The sequence below is a fragment of the Rhinopithecus roxellana genome, chromosome 12, assembly GCF_007565055.1.
Source record: "Rhinopithecus roxellana isolate Shanxi Qingling chromosome 12, ASM756505v1, whole genome shotgun sequence".
Taxonomy (NCBI): Eukaryota; Metazoa; Chordata; class Mammalia; order Primates; family Cercopithecidae; genus Rhinopithecus; species Rhinopithecus roxellana.
In genome coordinates, this window is record NC_044560.1 from 23,568,630 (window position 1) to 23,588,690 (window position 20,061).

The 20,061-nt window shown below is 60.0% G+C and overlaps 2 protein-coding genes across 2 annotated transcripts in view; both read right to left on the reverse strand.

The window, feature by feature from the left end:
• Positions 1 to 53: 53 nt before the first annotated feature.
• On the reverse strand, positions 54 to 5,905 carry TMEM240 (transmembrane protein 240). The gene is made up of 4 exons (XM_030912646.1): positions 5,580 to 5,905; positions 4,935 to 5,041; positions 875 to 1,083; positions 54 to 793 (listed from the first exon to the last, which is right to left on the reverse strand). The coding sequence occupies exons 1-4, from the start codon at positions 5,634 to 5,636 to the stop codon at positions 645 to 647; spliced, it is 522 nt and encodes a 173-aa protein (XP_030768506.1). The 5' UTR covers positions 5,637 to 5,905; the 3' UTR covers positions 54 to 644.
• A 1,055-nt stretch (positions 5,906 to 6,960) lies between these two features.
• SSU72 (SSU72 homolog, RNA polymerase II CTD phosphatase) overlaps positions 6,961 to 20,061 on the reverse strand; it is a 33,926-nt gene continuing 20,825 nt past the window's right edge. The window contains exons 3-5 of the mRNA XM_010352550.2: positions 9,976 to 10,115; positions 9,017 to 9,135; positions 6,961 to 7,452 (exon numbers count right to left, since the gene is read on the reverse strand). Coding sequence (XP_010350852.1) covers positions 7,351 to 7,452; positions 9,017 to 9,135; positions 9,976 to 10,115 — 361 coding nt within the window. The 3' untranslated portion in view covers positions 6,961 to 7,350. The remainder of the gene's footprint in view (positions 7,453 to 9,016; positions 9,136 to 9,975; positions 10,116 to 20,061) is intronic.

The following is a 20,061-nucleotide window of genomic DNA, read 5'->3' on the forward strand; positions in this document are numbered from 1 at the left end:
CTGGGGCCCCCTAGCGTTCTCCTGGGGTCAAAGGTGACAGAAGACGCAGAGACTGGAGCTTTCTGGAGAATTTACTGACCACAGAGGGGTGGGCTTCACATGAGGTGCCCGCCACTGCGGGGCCAGGGGCCTGAATGCTGCCTGGGACCAGCCGCCTGCGCCCCACCCTACGGCTGTGTACAGACGGGCGCCCCCCTCGCTTCCCTCCCCTCTGCCCGAGCTGGCTGGGACCAGACAGGTTGGTGGACGCAGCACACGGGAAACAGCAGCTTCAAACAGATGCTGGCCCAGGCCACATGCCTTGCCACCCCTGCCCCCACCTGCCCCCCTGGACCCTCTGGGCCCCCCAGCACCGCTGAGGCTGAGTCTGCCCTCGTGTCCTGCCCAGCCAGGAGTCCAGGGTCCTGCCCCCCAACTGCAGGGCCTCTCCCATCCCAGCCCCCACCCTAGCCCACACCCCAACCCCCTTTATAAAAAGAAGAGGAGACAGCACCTTCCGCTGGACTCTCCCGGCCGGCCACAGCCCCAGACAACCTGGGCCCGGGGCTGCTGTCCAGTCCCACCGGCCCGGGCGTCCACGAGGTCCCTTTTACATCTGTACAGCAGCCGGTTGGCTGGGCGGCCCCGGCAAGTCCCTGTGCGGCTCACAGGTGCCGCGGGCTGGGGTGGCCGTTGTGGTAGAGTTTCTGCTTCACGTGCACCATGTTCCCGGCGGCCTCCTCAAAGGGCCTGTGCGGCCGCCGGCCTAGCTCCCGCAGGCTGCACAGCTTGGGCAGCCAGGTCCACGAGCCATCTGCAGGGGGACAGGGGCGGTCAGGCAGCTGGGGCCGGCCAGGACGGTGGCATTCCCAGGCGGCGGGCACGAGGCACTCACCGTGGCGCCGTCCGGCTCTCCAGGCGCGCACGGCGCAGTGCAGGACGCCGTCCATCCACACCAGGAACCAGCTGATGCAGAAGCCCAGCAGCAGCCCCAGCATGAGGTCGATCTCCTGCTTGGTCACATTGTCCGTCACAAAGTAGTTCTCGGAGGCGTCCACCACCGACTGGTCCCCGTCGTATGGGATCACGTAGTGGATGTGGTGCCTGGGGGCGGCAGGGCGGGCTGGCATCTCTCCCGCCGCCCCTGGCCTGGCCTTCCCCTGGGGGGCCTAGCCCGTGGTTGGGGTGTGGCTGCCACCCTGGGGGTTCTCTGAAGCAGCCTCCTGGGTGGGCGGGTCGGGAAGGGGGCACCGGACTCAGCCAGGCCCAGGTCACAGGCCAGAGGGAGTGGGAGGTCAGTGGCCATGGGCCGTGGAGGCTGAGCGCGAAGTCCAGGCAGATGGCGGGACCGGCTGCTGGCGAGGGTGTCAGCCCTCACTCAGCACCTCCTCCCTGAGTCCTGGAGCTCACGGGAAGGTGCTGTGGGTGGAAGAGGCCTCCCCCAGAGGGGTCTCAGGATGGTGGTCCCCACGGCCAGGGTCACAGCTCATCTGCCCGCCCCAGGGCCACGGAGGCCACTTGGAGCAGAACCGGACACGGAGGCCTGCTGGCCCCGGACCGGCCACTCCCATGCACCCTTCTCCGCCTGCCATGCCCTTTCCTCCACGGCCGCCATCCCGCCTGCCAGGCCCACTGCCCCTGGTGTTTCTTCTGCTCCTCTGTCCCTGGGAGGTGCTGTCAGAGGTCATGGGGGCTCTACCCAGCACCCCATCCTCTCCCCTTCCTGGGGAACACCCCCTTGCCCTTGCCTGGCACAGACCCGCCCTGCTCCTCCCAGGATGGACGGCATCCAGGCTCCAGGGCCCTTTCGTCCTCAATGCCTGGGCATCTCGGTGTCCCTTGGCCTCCTCTCCCTGGGCCCTTGGGGGACTGCCCAAGCTCAGGCCACAACCGCTTCTGGCCTCTCGCTGCTGGGGCCACACAAGCTCCCCAAGGAGCGCGCTCCAGCAGCTCACCCTGTCCCAAGAAGGTCGCCAGGCCCCATGATCCCAGGTGGGCCGACTGCTGATCGGACTGGCATCCCAGACAGCTGACTCTGGGATCCCGAGGCCAACATGAGGGCCTGGGAGTGGAGGCCGTGGGCCCCAGAGGCACCTTGCGGTCCACACTCCTGGCTGCCTCCCACGTCTCCGCTGAGCTCCAGCTGCCTGTGTCTCCACGTGGGATCCACAGACACCTTAAACTTGTGCCTAAAAATAGCTCCTCTCTCCCCAAACCTGCTTCTCCCCCACCTTCCCCTCGGTGAGGTATCAGTGCCTTGGCCTGGTTTTCAGCTGAGACCCAGAGACCACCCCACGCTCCACACCCCAACCAGAAGCACTTCCCACACTGAAAGCCCGGCCTATCTGTCCAACCCAGGGCCTTGCAGCCCTCTCCAGGCCAACCCTGTGCCCAGCAGGGGCCACGCAGGTGCCTTCCCTCGGTGAGATCTGGGGGTCCTGGAGTCTGAGCCCAGGCACAGGGAGGAGGCGGCCCTTGCCCCAGGCTCTCCTTGAAGCCCTTCCTGCTCTTCTGGGCTTCCCGGAGGTCAGGCCCCTCAGCATATCGGGTAAGTGGCCACTCCCAGTGGCAGGGCTCTCGGTGAGGAGTGACCATGACCGTGGCTGATCCCTGGTGGCCACCAATCACCTGGTGACGAGCCTGTCCACAGCCATCATCCTCAATGGGCAGCTGATGACCACTGCCTAGAATGTGCAGCTGCCAGAAGTCCGCAGGGGAGGAAGCTGTTCCTGATTGAGTCCTCACCCACCCCAGGGGCTCAGTAACTTTGGGAGTCAGAGGTCACAGCCTGTGTCCCCCGCCATGGCTGGCCTGGGTACCTGTAGTTTCTCCCCCTGCACCTGGCCCTCCTTCCTGGGCCTCCTCCTTCCTATCTGCACACGTATGTCTGTGACATGTACATACGTGTGTCCTGCCTGCACCTACACATGCTGCATGTGTCCACCTGAGGCCCAATGTACGTCATGTATACACACCAGCCACATGCACAGGACATGGCATGATACTGTGGACATGGGCCCCAGGAGCTCCACACCCCCGCCCTGTGCACGGTGTGTCACACGCGAGTGCATGTTCGCTTGGCTTTGCAAAACGCAGCCACCCTCTCCACGGGGCGCCACGTCACGTGCATGGACGGATGTCTCATTTGGACGCTGCCTGGCAACAGACTTTGGAGCATTGATTTCCATACACGTTCTCCATGTCAATGTCTACGTATAGGCACGTACAAGGCCTACACATGTACACACACCCGTTCTGCACACCAGCGTGTACACACGGGGAGCCTCTCATGGCAGTGCATGGACATGGTGTATACGCAGATACTCCATGTGCAAAACGGTTGTCTGCACACACACTGGCTGCACCCACATGGAGACATTTTGACATGTCCCTGAGCACACTGCACTGTATATTGTGACATACATGTACTTTGCATACACATATATGTTGTCAATATACAAGGGCACTTTGTACACTGAATGTACATATTCTGTATGTAGAGATGTGAACAGAGCATAGATACACAGACACACACACAGCAGTACCGTCTACAGCAGGCTGTGGCTCTGCTTCCCACACACCAGCTGCCTTCAGCGTGCACTCCACCTGAGTCCACGCGTGCTCTGGACACGACATGAGCTGCATGAGCTGCACCTACACGCCTTGTGCAAATACTCTAAGGCGCCCTCTGCCTGCCCTGCCAATCCCTCAGTGTGCTGCCACAGGTGGATGCACACGGCCCCAGCCCACGCGCACGGAGGCCGCGCCTCTCTGATGCTCTGGAGCTCCGCTCTGGGCCCAGCCTCCAGGAGGCCATGGAGCCAACCTCAGGCCTTTGCTCAGCAGTCGGACCGTCCAGACAGGGACACAGGGCTCTCCGGTAGCACGTCGCCACCCCACAAGCTCTTACCCCTCACCCTGTGCCCGGCACATGTGAGGGTCACAGACACCCTAATCTCTGCCTTCTCTAACACCCGTGTTCTTCATCAACACACCTGCTGCACCCATAGGCATGTAACACGCTTAGCAACACATGCAGCTGTCCTGAACACACATGCCCTGCGCCCACACGTATGCACAGAGACCCCCGGAGCAGGAGGCAGCAGAGATGACGAACACGGGTTCTGGGTTGGTGCCCCTTTGTCCTTGACTAGCTGTGTGACCTTGGAAAAGCCTGTCCTCTAAATCCTCCGTCCACTTCCTCATCTGTCCAGCAGGGTTAACAGCGGCCACTGCGTGAGGGTGTCCTGAGGGATGGGAGTGCATGCGTGCGTGCGCGGGCGCTGTGTGTACGCACATGTATATATGCACAGACGCCACACACATGCGCGTCTCATGAGAAGATGTTTATTTCGTACATGGACGTACAAACATGCATGGCCAAGAAGATTCCATCACTACACGTGCACAGACGGGATCACACAGTGGGTGTGGGGGGATCTGGGCGCTCCCCTCCATCTGAGTGACCTTGAGGAAGCTTCGCCTCCCCGCTGACACCAGCCCATCCCTCAGCTCCTCTCCAGCCAGGGGGTTGTGACCAGTATCCCTCAAGGCAGGCCCTTCCCACCTTGACCTGCATTCCCCTGCCCTGGGACTCACTGCAGGGCCCAGCCCTGTGCCAGCAGGCGCTTCCTGCCCCAGCCCTGATGAGGCTGGCTTGGGTCTCCACTGTGGACATCAGACTGGGCTGCGGCTTCCCGGCCTCCAGGCTGGACCAGGAGGCCCCGTGACCCATTCCGCCATCACCCTGGAGGCCTCTAGGTGATGGTGTCCTAAAGCCATGCGCCCCCAGGAGACCCCCTCCTTGAGACAGCTCCTCCCCCTGCGCACCTGGCAGCCCTCAAGGGTGGAAGGCGGATCGTGGCCTGCGTGGGGCTGGCTCCCCCGCGCCCCGAGTGGGCCCCGCCACACATGTGCGCTCACGCGTGTCGAGCCGGCGCCGGTTGCGGACTCACCGGCCACAGTTGCAGTGGCAGACGCGGTCCTCGCCCCGCAGGTGCGGGAGGATGTAGTTGTGGAATCGGTCCAGCAGCGCGTTCATGTCCATCAAGCACGCGATGGCCTGGAAGAGCCCATGACCGGTCAGCGCCAAGGAGCGGGCGGGACGAACGGGGGCTGGGGGTGGGGAGCGCAGGGCAGGTGGGGGCAGCGCAGGCCGGGGTCGGGGCAGCGCAGGCGGGGAGCCAGAGCGCAGGCCGGGGTGAGGGGAGCGTAGGCCGGGGAGGGGAGCGCAGGCCGGGAAGGGGGAAGCGCAGGCCTGGGTGGGGGGAGCGTAGGCCGGGGAGGGGAGCGCAGGCCGGGGAGGGGAGCGCAGGCCGGGGAGGGGAGCGCAGGCCGGGGAGGGGAGCGCAGGTCGGGCTCGGGGGAGGGCAGGCCGGGGAGGGGAGCGCAGGCCGGGGAGGGGAGCGCAGGCCGGGGAGGGGAGCGCAGGCCGGGGAGGGGAGCGCAGGCCGGGGAGGGGAGCGCAGGCCGGGGAGGGGAGCGCAGGCCGGGGAGGGGAGCGCAGGCCGCACGGGCGGTAAACAAGGAGCAGGAGGTGGGGGCAGGCGGCGCGCGCGGGCGGGGAGCAGGGGGCGCGCGCGGGAAGCCCCTCCGCTCACCATCACGACCGACGCCCCCAGAATCATGAAGATCATGGTGTTCGCGCTCATGGACATCGGGCGGGGCCGGGCCGGGCCGGAGCGCCGCCCCCCGGCCCCGGCGCCCCCCCGGCCCCGGCCCGATGCTGAGCCCCCGCCGCCTCCGCAGAGGTCAGCGCTTCCCTGGGTCTTCCGCCGCCGCTCGCGGCAACCCCGGCGCCGGCCGGGAGGAGGAGGCGCGGGGGGGGCACCGAGGAGGGACGCGGGGCCTCTCTGGGGTCGCTCGGCCCTGCCCGCCGCGCTCCGCTCCGCCCTCGGGTCCTCCCCGCGCTCCGCTCGGCTCGGCTCGGCTCGGCTCGGCTCGGCTCCGGCCCCCTCCCTGCCTCCTCCTCCCTCCTCCCTCCTCGCCGCCTTCCTCCGCCTCCCGGGAGGGACCGCGCAGCCCGCAGGCCGCCCCGTGCCAGCACCGGTGCCGGGAGGGGACCGCCACCCCCAGGACGCCGGCCGGGACCCCCCTCCGGGAACCTCGGCTTCGTGCCCCGCCCCAGTCTGGTCAGACCCAGCCCCGGTGGCCTGTCCAGTGACCCTGGACGCCAGTCCCAACACGATCCGGTCCTGGAGGGGCGCCGAGGCCCTCCCCGCCCCACTGCTCCGCCCTCCCTCCTGGAATCCCAGGTCTCCGGCTGTGGGGCTGCACCAGCCCGCTTGGAAAGCACATGCCTCCAGGGTGGGGTCTGCAAGGTCGTGACAACCCCGCGGCCGTGGGGCCAGAGATGGGGGTCACAGGGCAGGGACGGGATGACCCCTGGAATCCTCAATGGAGAGAGGCGGCGCAGGAGCTGTGGGCAGGGAAGAGGGGGTCAGCCCAGCTCCATGGGTCGGGACGCCTGCCCTTCAGAGGCCCCAGTGGCCACCAGTCAGCTCTCTCTGTTCCTGGCTCAGGGTCCTGAGGCCAAACTCTCATCCACAACCAGTGAGACCATGTTTCAGACCCAGGAGGCCACCCTCTCCCTTCCAGCAGTAAGTCAGCAGGAAGCTATGCCTGGGACCCAGCCTGGGACCTGGCACCATCCAGGCTCACTGCAGCCTCCATCCTCCCGGCTCAGCCTCCATGCTCCTGGCGCAGCCTCCCCGGCAGCTGGCCTTGGGGGACAGCTGATCCCGGCCCCGGCGGTTTCCACGTGGAGGGGACACTGCTCTGCCACAGGCAGCAGTGCTGGAAGGAGCAGCCGGCTTCTGCTTCAAGCAGCACGGGCAGGGGTTGGCCCAGGCCCCATCAGCAACACGGGGTTTAAGCTACACCTCCCAAGCAGTGGTCGGAGGTCACTGAAGGCGGCAGGGCTAGGCCTCTGCCACCTCCTCAGGCGTGAGGGTCGGGTCAGGAATTGAGGACCAGGCACAATGACAGCAGCATCTGTTTATTGACAATTCCAGGTCATTCCCAACACGCCGCAGCAGGGCTGTGTACAGTCCAGCCGGGTGGGGAGGAGGGAGGGAAGGCGGGCACATGGAGACACAGGTACATTGGGAAGTGCACACAAACCATCGTCTTTCCGTTCTGGTTAAAGAAGAAAAACTTTATAATCAATATCCCGCTCATAAGTAAAAGTGGGAAAGAAAAAACTTGATTGCTTTAATCTGGCCTTCTGGCATCTCCTCTCCCATTTCATATGCACAGTTTATTTGGGTAATGCTACCGTCACCAGCAGAACACCTGTAAGTAAAAACAAATGTCAGGAAGGAAAAAGTATGAACAGGAAGCTCCAGAGGCAGCTCCAGGCGGGCGCTGGGCTCAGTAGAAGCAGACAGTGTGCAGAAAGGTGCGGCCGCTCTTCTCCTCGAACTCCTGCAGCAGTTCGTCAATCTCGTTCTCCATGTCTTCCGTGTGCTGGATCTGCAAGGACAGCACTGTTGTGAGGGCCTTGCCCACTCCCCCTCAACACCTGGATCGCCAGGGAAACGCCAGGCCTGAGCCAGCAAAAACCAGGGTGGCGGGCAGGCCCTCACCCCACCACTGCTGCCTCCCAAGGATGGCTGGAGGCTGCAAGGGGAGAGCTTCCTGGACAGCCCCAGGCCCTCACCTGGTGTGGAGCAGGAGGTAGCCCCCACCTCCCCACCGACCCTCACAGAACCTGAAGCTGGGAGGAGTGTGGAGCTGGATTCTGAGAGGCGCCCAGCACTGAGACCTGGAGGCCAGGACTCAGGCCCACATGCACACAGCGGGGCTGACCAGCCCTCACCACCAGCGCGCCCTCACCGCCAGTGCTTCCACACTGCCAACGAGCAAACGGGGGCAGGGAAAGGTGCGGTGCCCAGAGACCCAGAGAGGACCCTGACCCATGCCCTGCGGTGGGGGCAGCCTGGTCACTGGAGCGTCCTGGCAGCATCCTGGCCTCCATCCACCAGAGTCCCTGGCTGAAGGCTGCTGCCCTGGAGTGAGCAGGCCCGGCTCCTGAGCACACCTGCCCTGGCACTGGCAGCTCGTTACTCGCCATCTCCACTGACCCTGGTCCCCAACCTGGGACAGCACCCAGTGCCTCTAAGCAAGGAGTGGCCTGTGACTCAGCTCTGGCCAACGTGACCCAAGCAGAAATCACGCAACAACTTCTGGGACGAGATTTTCCCTATGGCCTTTTCTCCTGCCAGGCGATCGTGAAGACCATCCCCGGCACTTCAGCATCCACGCTGGACCGGGAGGCATGCAGGGTGGGCAGGCAGCGCGCAGGACCCTGCAGCCACACGGCGGCTTCTCCCAGCGCCGGCCCGCCTGGCTCCTGGCTTTCCAAACACCGTTTTCTCTCGGTGAAGCTGTCCTGTTTTTCTTTCAGTTATCAAATCACAGATCACAGAGGCAGAGGCGGGACGGTGCGTGGGGCTCTCCTCAGGCAGGTCCTTTCATCTCAGCCCAGCACCTCCGTGCCACAGCAGGGTGGCGACAGAAGCCTTGGGGTGCCTCTGGCCCTGCTGTGCAAGGGGGACACGCAGGGCCCACGGGGGAAGGCAGGTGTGCAGAAGGCCAAGTCCAGGGGTGGATGGCGGACACAGCGCCCTTGGCAGCCTCCAGGCTCACGTGGGGCACACCTCTGACCGCACCACATCCAGGAGAGCTCCGTGCTCTGCTCGCTGAAGCAGGGCTGTGTCCACCAAGGGGAAGAGGCAAAGTACCAGGCGTTCCCTGGAGCCTGTGTCCTGGGAGGCGGACTAAGCCTGTGTTGGGCAGGTCACTGCGCAGCACCTCTCCGCTGAGCAGAGGGCAGGGGCGGGGGGGCTCCTGTGCCAAAGCTGGGGAGTGACTTTCTCTAAACTACCAGCGGGCACCCCTGACACAGGCGAGCTGAGCAGAGACCCCACCCCAAGCAGCAGGGCCAGCCTCAGGCCTCGGCCACGCCCCTCTGTCATGGCCTCGGCCATGTCCCTGTCACAGCCTCGGCTCTGCAGGGCGCCCGCCGGGTACTCACACACTGGCAGAGCTCACAGATGAGAAATGCCCCCAGGGTGGCCTCCTCGTGGTTGTCCTGGATGTCCACATTGACCACATGCACGGGCTGGCAGGTCTCCTGTTCTCTGGAATTCAGATCTGATTGGGACAAGGTGATACAGACGTCAGAGGCTCCAGGTAACAGGCAGTCAATGCGGCTGAGTCACTGGCTCTGCCGGCCCCTCTCCCAGCCCAGCCCAGCCCCGGTGGTTTCTGGGCTCTGCAGATTGGGGAGCACAAAGACTGAGCCTCAAACCGAAGGCAGCTGATGGTTCGAGGAAACCTCAGCAAATCTCCAACTCAGCAAAAGCTGGTCTGGGACTCCCCACCCACCAGCCAGTCCTGGAGTGAAGCGCAGCTGGCATTGCAGCCCTCCCTGCTCCACGCCAGCTCAAGAGTCGATCCACGTGAAAAATGGACCCCGTGCAGTGGCTCTCGCCTGTGATCCCAGCACTTTGGGATGTCAAGACGGGTGGATCACTTGAGGTCAGGAGTTCAAGACCATCCTGGCCAACCTGGTGAAACCCTGTCTCTACTAAAAATACAAACATTAGCTGGGCGTGTTGGCTCACACCTGTAGTCCCAGCTATTCGGGAGGCTGAGGCAGGAAAATCACCTGAACCCGGGAAGCGGAGCTTGCAGTGACCTGAGATTGCGCCACTGCACTCCAGCCTGGGTAACAGAGCAAGACTCTGTCTCAAAAAAAAAAAAAAACACCTAACAAAAAACAGGCCCCACAAGCCCACGAAAGGCCGCAGCCAGCACACGGGTGGTTCAGTGGCCAGCGCCCCTGCCTGCCTTCCAGGGTGTTTTGCACACAGGTCTGGCCCCTGCCCCCGCCACTCTAGATGGGCTGTGCTGGTCAGGGTGGGGCCCCGCAGGCATCTCCAGACCCTGTGAGAGCTGCTGGAGCCCAGCCCAGCACAGCCACCTCCTCACCTTCCACCACCTGGTCATACACTCTCTCTTCGCAAGTGAGGATCAGATCAAACAGGTCTTTGCAGTTCTGGAACCTTTCTGGTCGGGGCTTGATTCTCTTATTTCTGTCCAGCATATGTAAAATCCCATTCTGTGTATAGCTACACATGGGAGTTAAGGAACGTCAGAGAAAAGGCATCTGTGTATGAAGCCTAGAAGTGCCTGTGTCTGGCCGGGCGCGGTGGCTCAAGCCTGTAATCCCAGCACTTTGGGAGGCCGAGATGGGCGGATCGCGAGGTCAGGAGATCGAGACCATCCTGGCTAATACGGTGAAACCCTGTCTCTACTTAAAAATACAAAAAAATAGCCGGGCGACGAGGCGGGCGCCTGTAGTCCCAGCTACTCGGGAGGCTGAGACAGGAGAATGGCGTAAACCCGGGAGGCGGAGCTTGCAGTGAGCTGAGATCCGGCCACTGCACTCCAGCCTGGGCGGCAGAGCAAGACTCCGTCTCAAAAAAAAAAAAAAAAAAAAGAAGTGCCTGTGTCCTGGACGCCAAGCCCCCTTCCCTGCTCCACAGCAGGGGCAGCCGGGACGCAGGCCTGGACAGCTGTAGGGGGTGAGCCATGCCCTGGTGAGCCAGGGTCCCAGCAGGTCCCACAGAAAACAAAACAAAGCGGGCGATGGCAGGCACTTGCTCCTCGCTGAGCCCCAACTCTGCTAAAAGACCCAAGGCCTGCAGGACACCCCCACCCCTCCCCCCAGCATCTGAAGCCTTCTACCCAGACCTCTTCCCTTGCCGCTGGCGCGGCCCAAGCTGCCCTTGGCCTCAGTCACGGTGTGTCCGCAGTCGGATCCTCCTTCCGCCCTCTGCTCCCCAAGCAGTGCTGACTCCGAAACCTCAGCCTTTCAGTAGACACAGAGCAAACCCAGAAACCAAGTCCCAGGTCTAGCTCAGCTACGACAGTCAAGAACACTGGAAAACCCAAAGAAAGGAAGCTTCAGTCTGGGCGCGGTGGCTCACACTTGTGATCCCAGCCCTTTGGGAGGCCGAGGTGGGCGGATCACCTGAGGTCAAGGAGTTCGAGACCAGCCTGGCCAACATGGAGACACCCCGCCTCTACTAAAAATACAAAGATTAGACAGACACACATGCCTGTCATCCCAGCTACTCAGGAGGCGGAGGTTGCAGTGAGCCAAGATTGTGACACTGCACTCCAGCCTGGGTAACAGAGCAAGACTCTGTCTCAAAAAGAAAAAGAAATGAAGCTTCAGCAGTAATCGGGCTGGAAAACACTGACACAAAGACCAACAGGGCAAGACAGTCGAGGCGGGAGATGCTACAAGCCTCGCTGCCTGCGGGACGGTGGAGGCAGGATGAGGCCTGAAGGCACTTGGGATCCAGCCCAGCTGAAAGGGGGCCTTGGGCGAACGCTGACACACACAGGCCCCAGCAGTCCCAGGAAGGGGCCGCAGGAGCCTCTGGGGTCCTCAGGGTGGAGCACCCTCCCACCATTCACAGTGGCCATGCCTGGCCTCAGGGGTTCCCAAGGAAGGGGGCTCACTGCCCCAAAAAGAGAGACTGGGTCCCCAAAGATGAGCTCCGTGGTCTGTGGGAGCGCATTTGAGCCATTCCAGATGGTCGGGGACAAGCAACCACTTTCAGAGAAACAGCCTGGCTGACTCAGGAATTCTGAGTGAACTCAACTACCTTCCTGGGTAGCAAAAACAGTTTCTGTAATACACTGAAGTGGTTGATCTAAGGTTTAACTTGAAAAGGCATCTGACCCTGAGCTGCATCCTTGGTTCCTGTCACTGTCAGCAGTGTGGAAGTCACCCACCCCCCGACGTGCACATCGGGGTCCCACAGCGTGGGAGTCACCCACCCAGCCCTGATGTGTGTCTCTTCCTGCACATCGGGGTCCCACCTGTGTCCCTGAGGCCCCTGGAAGCAGTTACGACACCCAGGTCCATCTCTGGGGAACTTAGTCCTTTAGCCGCTGAGAATCAAAGTCTGCGGAAAGAAAAGCTCGAGGCCGGGCGCAGTGGCTCAAGCCTGTAATCCCAGCACGTTGAGAGGCCAAGGTAGATGGATCACCTGAGGTCAGGAGTTCGAGACCAACCTGGCCAATATGGTGAAACCCCATCTTTACTAAAAACACAAAAATTAGGCCGGTGGCGTTGCGCACACCTGTAATCTGAGCTACAGTTACTTGGGAGGCTGAGGCATGAGAATTGCTTGAACCTGAGCAGTGGAGGTTGCAGTGGGCTGAGATCACGCCACTGCACTCCAGCCTGGGCGAGAGAGTGAGACTCCCTGTGGAAAACAACAAAAAAGGCCGGGCGCGGAGGCTCACGCCTGTGATCCCAGCACTTTGGGAGGCCGAGGCGGGTGAATCACCTGAGGTCAGGAGTTCGAGACCAGCCTGGCCAATATGGTAAAACCCCGTCTCTACTAAAAGTACAAAATTAGCCGGGCGTGGTGGCACGCACCTGTAATCCCAGCTATTCAAGAGGCTGAGGCAGGAGAAGCTTGAACCTGGGAGGCAGAACTTGCAGTGAGCTGAGATCGCGACACTATACTCCAGCCTCGGCAACAAGAGCAAGAACCATGAGCTCACAGGGACGCGAGGTCCCCCCTGAACTCCAGCAGCAAACCCACGGGGCCAGTGAGTGCCCATGAGGCAAAGTCTTGGAGCAAGGCGGGAGGCCAGGAGCCGCTGGCTGGCGAGGTGGGGCCTTCCAATAGACAGGCTCCTCCCAGGGCCATGGGGAGGCTGAGCAGGTTTAGGGCCTGCATGTGAGAGCCTGCTCTTCAAGTCATGGGGAAATCCTTTCTGAAGGAAGAGCCTAAGTACTGCCGGGCGGGAGGAAGGGGAGAGAGGCGCCATCAGAACGGGAACCTGTCCCATCTTCCTGACGACATCTGCACCACCCAGGCCCTGCAGCAGAAGTCCCACTGACGCAAAGCGTTCAACATTGAACCCACAAAGGAAGAAACGAAAGACTCAGCCCGGGCAGAAGGCAGCACCAGGCTGAGAGCCTGACCCACACTAGGGCCCCAAATGGCCATGAAATTTATCCAGAAAAGTGGGCCAAGAGAGGGTCCAGGGCAGGGCAGGCGAAGAGGACCTGCTGTGCCTAGAATCAGCCGCCCCCGCTGGACACTTGGCCTGAACACCTGGCCCTGCACAGTCCCTGCAGCTTCAGGGACCATGTTCAGTAGAGGATGGCCGACACCCAAAGGCCATGAAACAGGCACACAGGAGCCTCAGCTGAAGTTAACATACATCTAAGAAATAAACTCCCAGCTGGGCGCAGTGGCTCACGCCTGTAATCACAGCACTTTGGGAGGCCAAGGCAGGCGGATCACAAGGTCAGGAGTTCAAGACCAGCCTGGCCAATATGGTGAAACCCCGTCTCTACCAAAAATAAAAAATTAGCCGGGCATGGTGGCAGGCGTCTTAGTCCCAGCTACTCTGGAGGCCAAGGCAGGAGAATCGCACCCCTGCACTCCGGCCTGGGCGACAGGAGCAAGATCTGTCTCAAAAAAAAAAAAAAGAAAGATAATCCCAGCACTTTGGGAGGCCGAGACGGGCGGATCACGAGGTCAGGAGATCGAGACCATCCTGGCTAACACGGTGAAACCCCGTCTCTACTAAAAATACAAAAAAAACTAGCCGGGCGCGGTGGCGGGCGCCTGTGGTCCCAGCTACTCGGGAGGCTGAGGCAGGAGAATGGCGTGAGCCCGGGAGGTGGAGGTTGCAGTGAGTGGAGATGGCGCCACCGCACTCCAGCCTGGGCGACAGAGCGAGACTCCATCTCAAAAAAAAAAAAAAGAAAAGAAAAGAAACTCTCAGGAATGGGCCAAGAAAATTGTCCGGAAGCGAGATGTGGCAGCCACGGTGGGGGGGTTGCTGGGGGCGGGGGGTGCAGTGGGCAGGCCCCTCCTCTGCCCTGGCTTCCATGTGGACCGCAGTGAGAAAGGACAAGCGGCCACGCACCACAGGGGCGGCTCCGTCCACCCAGCCAGGGCTGCAGCCTCCCACTCACCCCGGAGGCCTTCTGGACGGTGGCGGAAACAGAAGCTGGCCCATCAGACCCTTGAGTGAGATTCCCGTGGGTAGAGTGTGCGTGGCCAATGCCAAGCGGCCGCCAGCCAGCATGAGCAACGTCCTGGCCCTCCCTGCCCCAGTGGCGTCACTCCCGCCCCACAGTGACGTCTGGAACCCTCCCCCGGCGTGTGGCTGCACCGTCTCCTGAGTCTGGGGATGGCAGAACAAGGCTTGTGCTAGAGACCTTGGGCTGTGACACACACCTGTGGTCCCAGCTACTCGGGAGGCCAAGGCAGGAGGATCCCTTGAATCCAGGAAGGACCCAGAGAGATCTGGAATATTGTCTCACACAACAGAAAGTGTCCTCAATACCGAATGGTGTTAAAATTCTGCGGGGGACTAACCATCAGAGAAACAAACTAAGCTTCCTGTCCACACAGAGCAACAGAGAAATCCTGCCTCTACAAAAAATAAAAAATTACCAGCCTGGCCACCATGGGGAAATCCCATTTCTACTAAAAATACAAAAACTAGCTGGGCATGATGGTGCGCACCTGTAATCCCAGCTATTCGAGGGGCTGAGGCAGGAGAATGACTTGAACCCGGGAGGCAGAGATTGCAGTGAGTAGAGATCGTGCCACTGCGCTCCAGCCTGGGTGACAGAGCAAGACTCTTGGAAAAATAAATAAATAAAAAATCAAAATAAAAATTTAGCCAGTGTGGGCCATAAGCCTGTAATGCCAGCTAATAGGGAGGCTGAGGTGGGAGGATCGCTTGAGCCTAAGAGGTTGAGGCTACAGTGAGCAGACATCATGCCACTGCACTCTAGCGTAAAAAAAACAACAGAGAACCTATCAAAAAAAAAAAAAAAAAAAAAAAAAAAAAAAAAACAAACAAGAAACAAGAAAAGGCTGCAGCCAGGCACGATGGCTCACACTTACAATCCCAGCACTTTGGGAGGCAGAGGCAGACGGCTTATCTGAGGTCAGGAGTTCGAGACCAGCCTGGCCAATATGGCAAAAACCCAACTCTACCAAAAGTACAAAAATTATGGCCGGGCGCGGTGGCTCACGCCTGTAATCCCAGCACTTTGGGAGGCCAAGGCGGGCGGATCACAAGGTCAGGAGATCGAGACCATCCTGGCGAACATGGTGAAATCCCGTCTGTACTAAAAATACAAAAAAAATTAGCCGAGTGTGGTGGCGGGCGCCTGTAGTCCCAGCTACTCAGGAGGCTGAGCAGAACAGCTTGGACCCGGGAGGTGGAGGTTTCGGTGAGTCGAGATCACACCATTATACTACAGCCTGGGTGACAAAAGCAAGACTCTGTCTCAAAAAAAAAAGATGGAGAAACCCTGTCTTCTCTACTAAAAATACAAAAGTTAGCTGGGCGTGGTGGTGGACACCTGTGATTCCAGCTACTCCGGAGGCTGAGGCACGAGAATCACTTGAACCTTGAACCCAGGAGGTGGCGACTGCCAGGAGCCAAGATCACATCACTACACTCCAGCCTCAGAGAGCAAGAGTGTCTCAAAAAAAAAAAAAAAAAAAAAAAAAAAAAAATATATATATATATATATATATATATAAATCACGGCATCCAAGACAAGCCCACATGGCACCCAACCTGCAGACAACTCCCGCCATCCTCCACGCCAGCCCGGGGGGGCAGCTGGTGCCTCAGAAGGGCCACTCTTCAGGGTTCCTCGCAGTGTGTTATTCTGAATATCTGCTCTTTTCTTTTGAGTTGAGGCACGTTTGTTCAGTTTTAATTCAGGCAATTTTCAGCTGACATGAGTTGAACCCTAACCATGACTTTCTTGGTTAAGTCTAATGCTTTTGACCCTCCATCAATTCCCAGACACCAGTGGACACCACAGGCCCTTTGCCAGACTCAGAGAATCAGTGCCTGGGCCCTTGCCTCTCCCCAGACCCCACAGGACTTTGAGCTCCGGGCCCCGGGCTGCTGGCACCCCTCAAGTGCCTGCCAAGGATGGTCCCGGGCCCAGGGAGTCGGGACAAGGCAGTGATCCCACCTAGCAGAGCCTCAGCAGTGTTCTGTTGTGGAAGATGGAGGGAGGGCGGAGGTTTAGCAAAGCACCACACCAGGGAGAACAAGCCTGCCGGAGCCAGGGATGGTGAGGGCAGGGCAGGATGCTGCACCACGGACTGGTGCTGGCCAGAAGGCCTGGTGGTTCATCAGCAGGAAGGTTGTGCCCACCAACCCTCCACTGAACCATCACCCACCACACACCCTCCCCTCCCTGCTGGGCCGGGTGCACAGACCCTTGGGGCATCTCATGGTCTAGGAACTCCTCTTACGCTGGGCTGTGTGTGGCCCACATTTCTGCTGTGGACACACCCATCACCAAGACAGCTCCCGTCCTGCCAGCGCCCCTAGGTTGCCTGAACCCTCACCAACCCCTACAGGGCAGAGCAGGCCTGGCTGCTTCCCCAGGCCAGCTGCACGGGGACCTTCCACGTGGGTTAAATGTCCACACCCCAGGCAAAGCCTGAAGCACACACTGGATCTGGACAGACACGTGCTCCCTGCGGGCAGAAACAAGACTGCAGTCCCTGCCATGGAGAAGCCACACACGTCTCCCGGGGCTGCAGGACGTATAAATAGCACCATTTGTAGGAATGAAAACACAGTAATGAAAACTAGAAAAATAAGCCCCACAGGAAAGACACTGAGTGTGTGGCCTACAGCTCTCCAGCCTGCCAGGCACAGGGGGGACCCCAGAGGCCACAAAGGGAAGAGCAGCAGGGTGAGGCCCTGAGCAGATGCGCTGGGCAGTTTCTCCCCAAATCACAGCCCCCAAGCTGCTTTGGTTGTGCTAAAACCAGCAAAAAATGAATTGAGAACTACAAAGTCAATTTCACTTGCAATCAAATCTATCTACGTGTGTGCGCCAGCTGCACCAAATGCGACCTGCACACTCAGGTTTCCCGGAGCCCATTCCTGCTGGTCAGGGAGGGGAGCCTGACCGCTGCTGAGCCCATCCCCGCTGGTCAGGGAGGGGGAGCCTGGCAGCTGCTGAGCTGGGCACTGCTTCCTGAGCTCCCATCCTACCCGCCAGCCTTTCTTGACCAGGGTCGCAATTTGTGGACACCAACGGCCCAACCTATCTCTGCCCCAAACCCACGTGAGACACAGCACCCATGTCCAGGGACATCCTGAACATTTTGCCCATCATCACATCACCCTGAGGGCCTGAGGGAGGGTGGCAGGGCCCGAGGCCTGTGCTCACCCCACACAGGCAGGGCCACTCCAGGCCACCCACCACCTTTCCCAAGAACGGTCCGGTGTGGGCAGCCCAGTGACTCAGATCCTGTCCATAAAGCAACACAGCACAGGAAAGTCAGCCCCTAAACTCATCAGGAACCTTCCAACTCAGGGGATCCCCAAGCAGGCACCCCCACATCTTCCACTAATGTATCAGCAACTCCCCTGGAAACCGAGTATGAAGCTGACCAGTGCTCCGACCTGGCACACTGCCACGAGTGGGCAGCAGCAGATGCTCTGGAGGGTGCCGGCTGCCCCAGGACAGGCCACCTCATGCTGGCCGCATGGACGCGGGGCCACGGATGGCTCTGCAAAGCCCTCTGCTCCCTCAACGGCACCTGCACAGGGAGCTGAGGTCACTTCAAGAGGCCCTGGGAAAACCAGAGAACTAGGCTGTCCCATTTTCTCAAAGGAAACCACTCCCCACAAACTGGTACTTACGGAAGTGAGACTCTGCAGTTTCTGTGACGGCCCCTGTGCGGCCTCCTCCTCAGGGACCGGGAGGTGCTGGCACTGAGGTGAAACGTCAGGGAGCAGGAACCTGCCTGGGACCCCCTTCGATTTTGGGGCCTCCTGAAAAATGATCTGGTGTGACTGACAGCACCTTCTACCAGGGTCTTGGTGCCTGAGCTGTTCCCCACGCCCAGAGGGTGCTTCCTCCTGAGCCCCCAGCTCAGAGCCCGAGCTCCAGGGCAGGGCCATCTGCCTGCAAGTGACCGCTCTCCATGGCCCTCAGGACAGTGTCTCCTGCCGCAACTCTTTCAGTCACCCTGAGGAGGAAGCCCCACAGACGGCATCACCACACACTGTCTCATCAGACTGAGGCTTAGCAGACTCGGAGGTAACAAAAATGGTGGACTGGTTGGGCGCGGAGGCTCACTCCTGGAATCCCAGCGCTTTGGGAGGCCGAGGCAGGTGGATCACTTGAGGTCAGGAGTTTGAGAACAGCCTGGTCAATATGGCGAAACTCCATCTCTACTAAAAATACAAAACTTAGCCAGAAATGGTAGTTAATGCCTGTAATCCTAGCTACTTGGGAGGCTGAAGCAGGAGAATTATTTGAACCCAGGAGGTGGAGGCTGCAGTGAGTCGAGATTGCGCCACTGCACTCCAGCCTGGGTGACGAGTGAAACTTGTCAGGAGATTGAGACCATCCTGGCTAACACGGTGAAACCCCGTCTCTACTAATACAAAAAATTAGCCAGGTGTGGTGGCGGGCGCCTGTAATCCCAGCTACTCGGGACGCCAAGGCAGGAGGATGGCGTGAACCTGGGAGGCGGAGTTTGCAGTGAGCCAAGATCGCACCACTGCACTCAAGCCTGGGCGACAGAGTGAGACTCCGTCTCAACAACAACAACAACAAAAATTACTTTTTAAAGTTTTCAAGAAAAAGTTCTTAAATTGTGAATTATTCTCCAACACAAAACCAGACTAAACCCGAAACACTCTAGTTGGAAGAAAGCCGATCTTTGCACTATGGCCCCGTGGGGTCTGCAGCTTCACTCTGGACAGAAACCCTGGATCTGTAACTGCAGTCTCACCCTCAGCACTGCTGTCAGCCGAGAAGGGTCTCCGGCTCGGCCTCTCTGTGCCCCCTTAGCAGAAAGAACATAAGGGATTTCTTATCTCTACCCCAGGACGTTCCAGCTATTTAGTTATTATTAAAAAATAGTAATACAGTAGTTGTTTTACCAGGAAATTCAGCTTCGGAAATTCAGCTTCGGAAGACAACCTTTTGAAAAAAAAAAAGTTGTCGGCTGGACACAGTGGCTCATGAGGTCAGGAGATCAAGACCATCCTGGCTAACATGTTGAAACCCGTTTTGTATTTTTGTACTAAAAATACAAAAAATTAGCCAGGTGTGGCTGGGCACGGTGGCTCATGCCTGTAATCCCAGCGCTGCGGGAGGCCGAGGCCAGTGGATCGTGAGATCAGGAGATTGAGACCATCCTGGCTAACATGGTGAAACCCTGTCTCTACTAAACATACCAAAAAAAAAATTAGCCAGCGTGGTGGCAGGCGCCTGTAGTCCCAGCTGCTCAGGAGGCTGACGTGGAAGAATGGTGTGAACCTGGGAGGCGGCGCTGGCAGTGAGCCGAGACCATGCCACTGCACTCCAGCCTGGGGACACAGCGAGACTCCGTCTCTGTCGGATGCACTGGGGCAGGCCCCGTCTGAAGGACGCTGGCAGCGCGACATTCTCCTAACAATGCAGCTGAACTGTCTACTGAAAAACGGAGGATAAAGACCCCATCCAGAGACCAGTGGTCACTATGGACTGTCGCCGGGAGGGTAAAGACCCCATCCAGAGGCCAGTGGTCACTACGGACTGTCGCCGGGAGGGTAAAGACCCCATCCAGAGACCAGTGGTCACTATGGACTGTTGCCGGGAGGGTAAAGACCCCATCCAGAGACCAGTGGTCACTACGAACTGTCCCCAGCAGCGATCCTCCTGGGGACCACCAGGCTATGTCAGTGGTGAGAACTCAGCAGGTCTGGGGGACGTGAGGTGGCCACGGAGACCACGGATCAGCGCCCAGGGCCTCTGAAGAGAAATGAGGAGAAGGTGCAGCCCCAGGGAGAGGAGCGGGTCTGAGATTCACCATCAGCAAAAAGCGAAGCTGAGCACGAGGCAGATCGGGACCACTCAGGGGTCCCCATGAGCCCTCGCCGCCCACCCACACCCATATGACGTGGCTGCTCTTGGGATAAACCACCCAGGTCCCAAGGTGCCAGGACACACCAGGAAACGCCCCAAACAGAGCT

Coding starts and splice junctions, on each gene's coding strand:
- TMEM240 (XM_030912646.1), bottom strand. CDS start 5,636: ATGTCCATGAGCGCGAACACCATGATCTTCATGATTCTGGGGGCGTCG. Junction 5,042..5,579: donor TGGGGGCGTCGGTCGTGATG/GTGAGCGGAGGG, acceptor GGGCTCTTCCAG/GCCATCGCGTGCTTGATGGA. Junction 794..874: donor GAGAGCCGGACGGCGCCACG/GTGAGTGCCTCG, acceptor GTCCCCCTGCAG/ATGGCTCGTGGACCTGGCTG.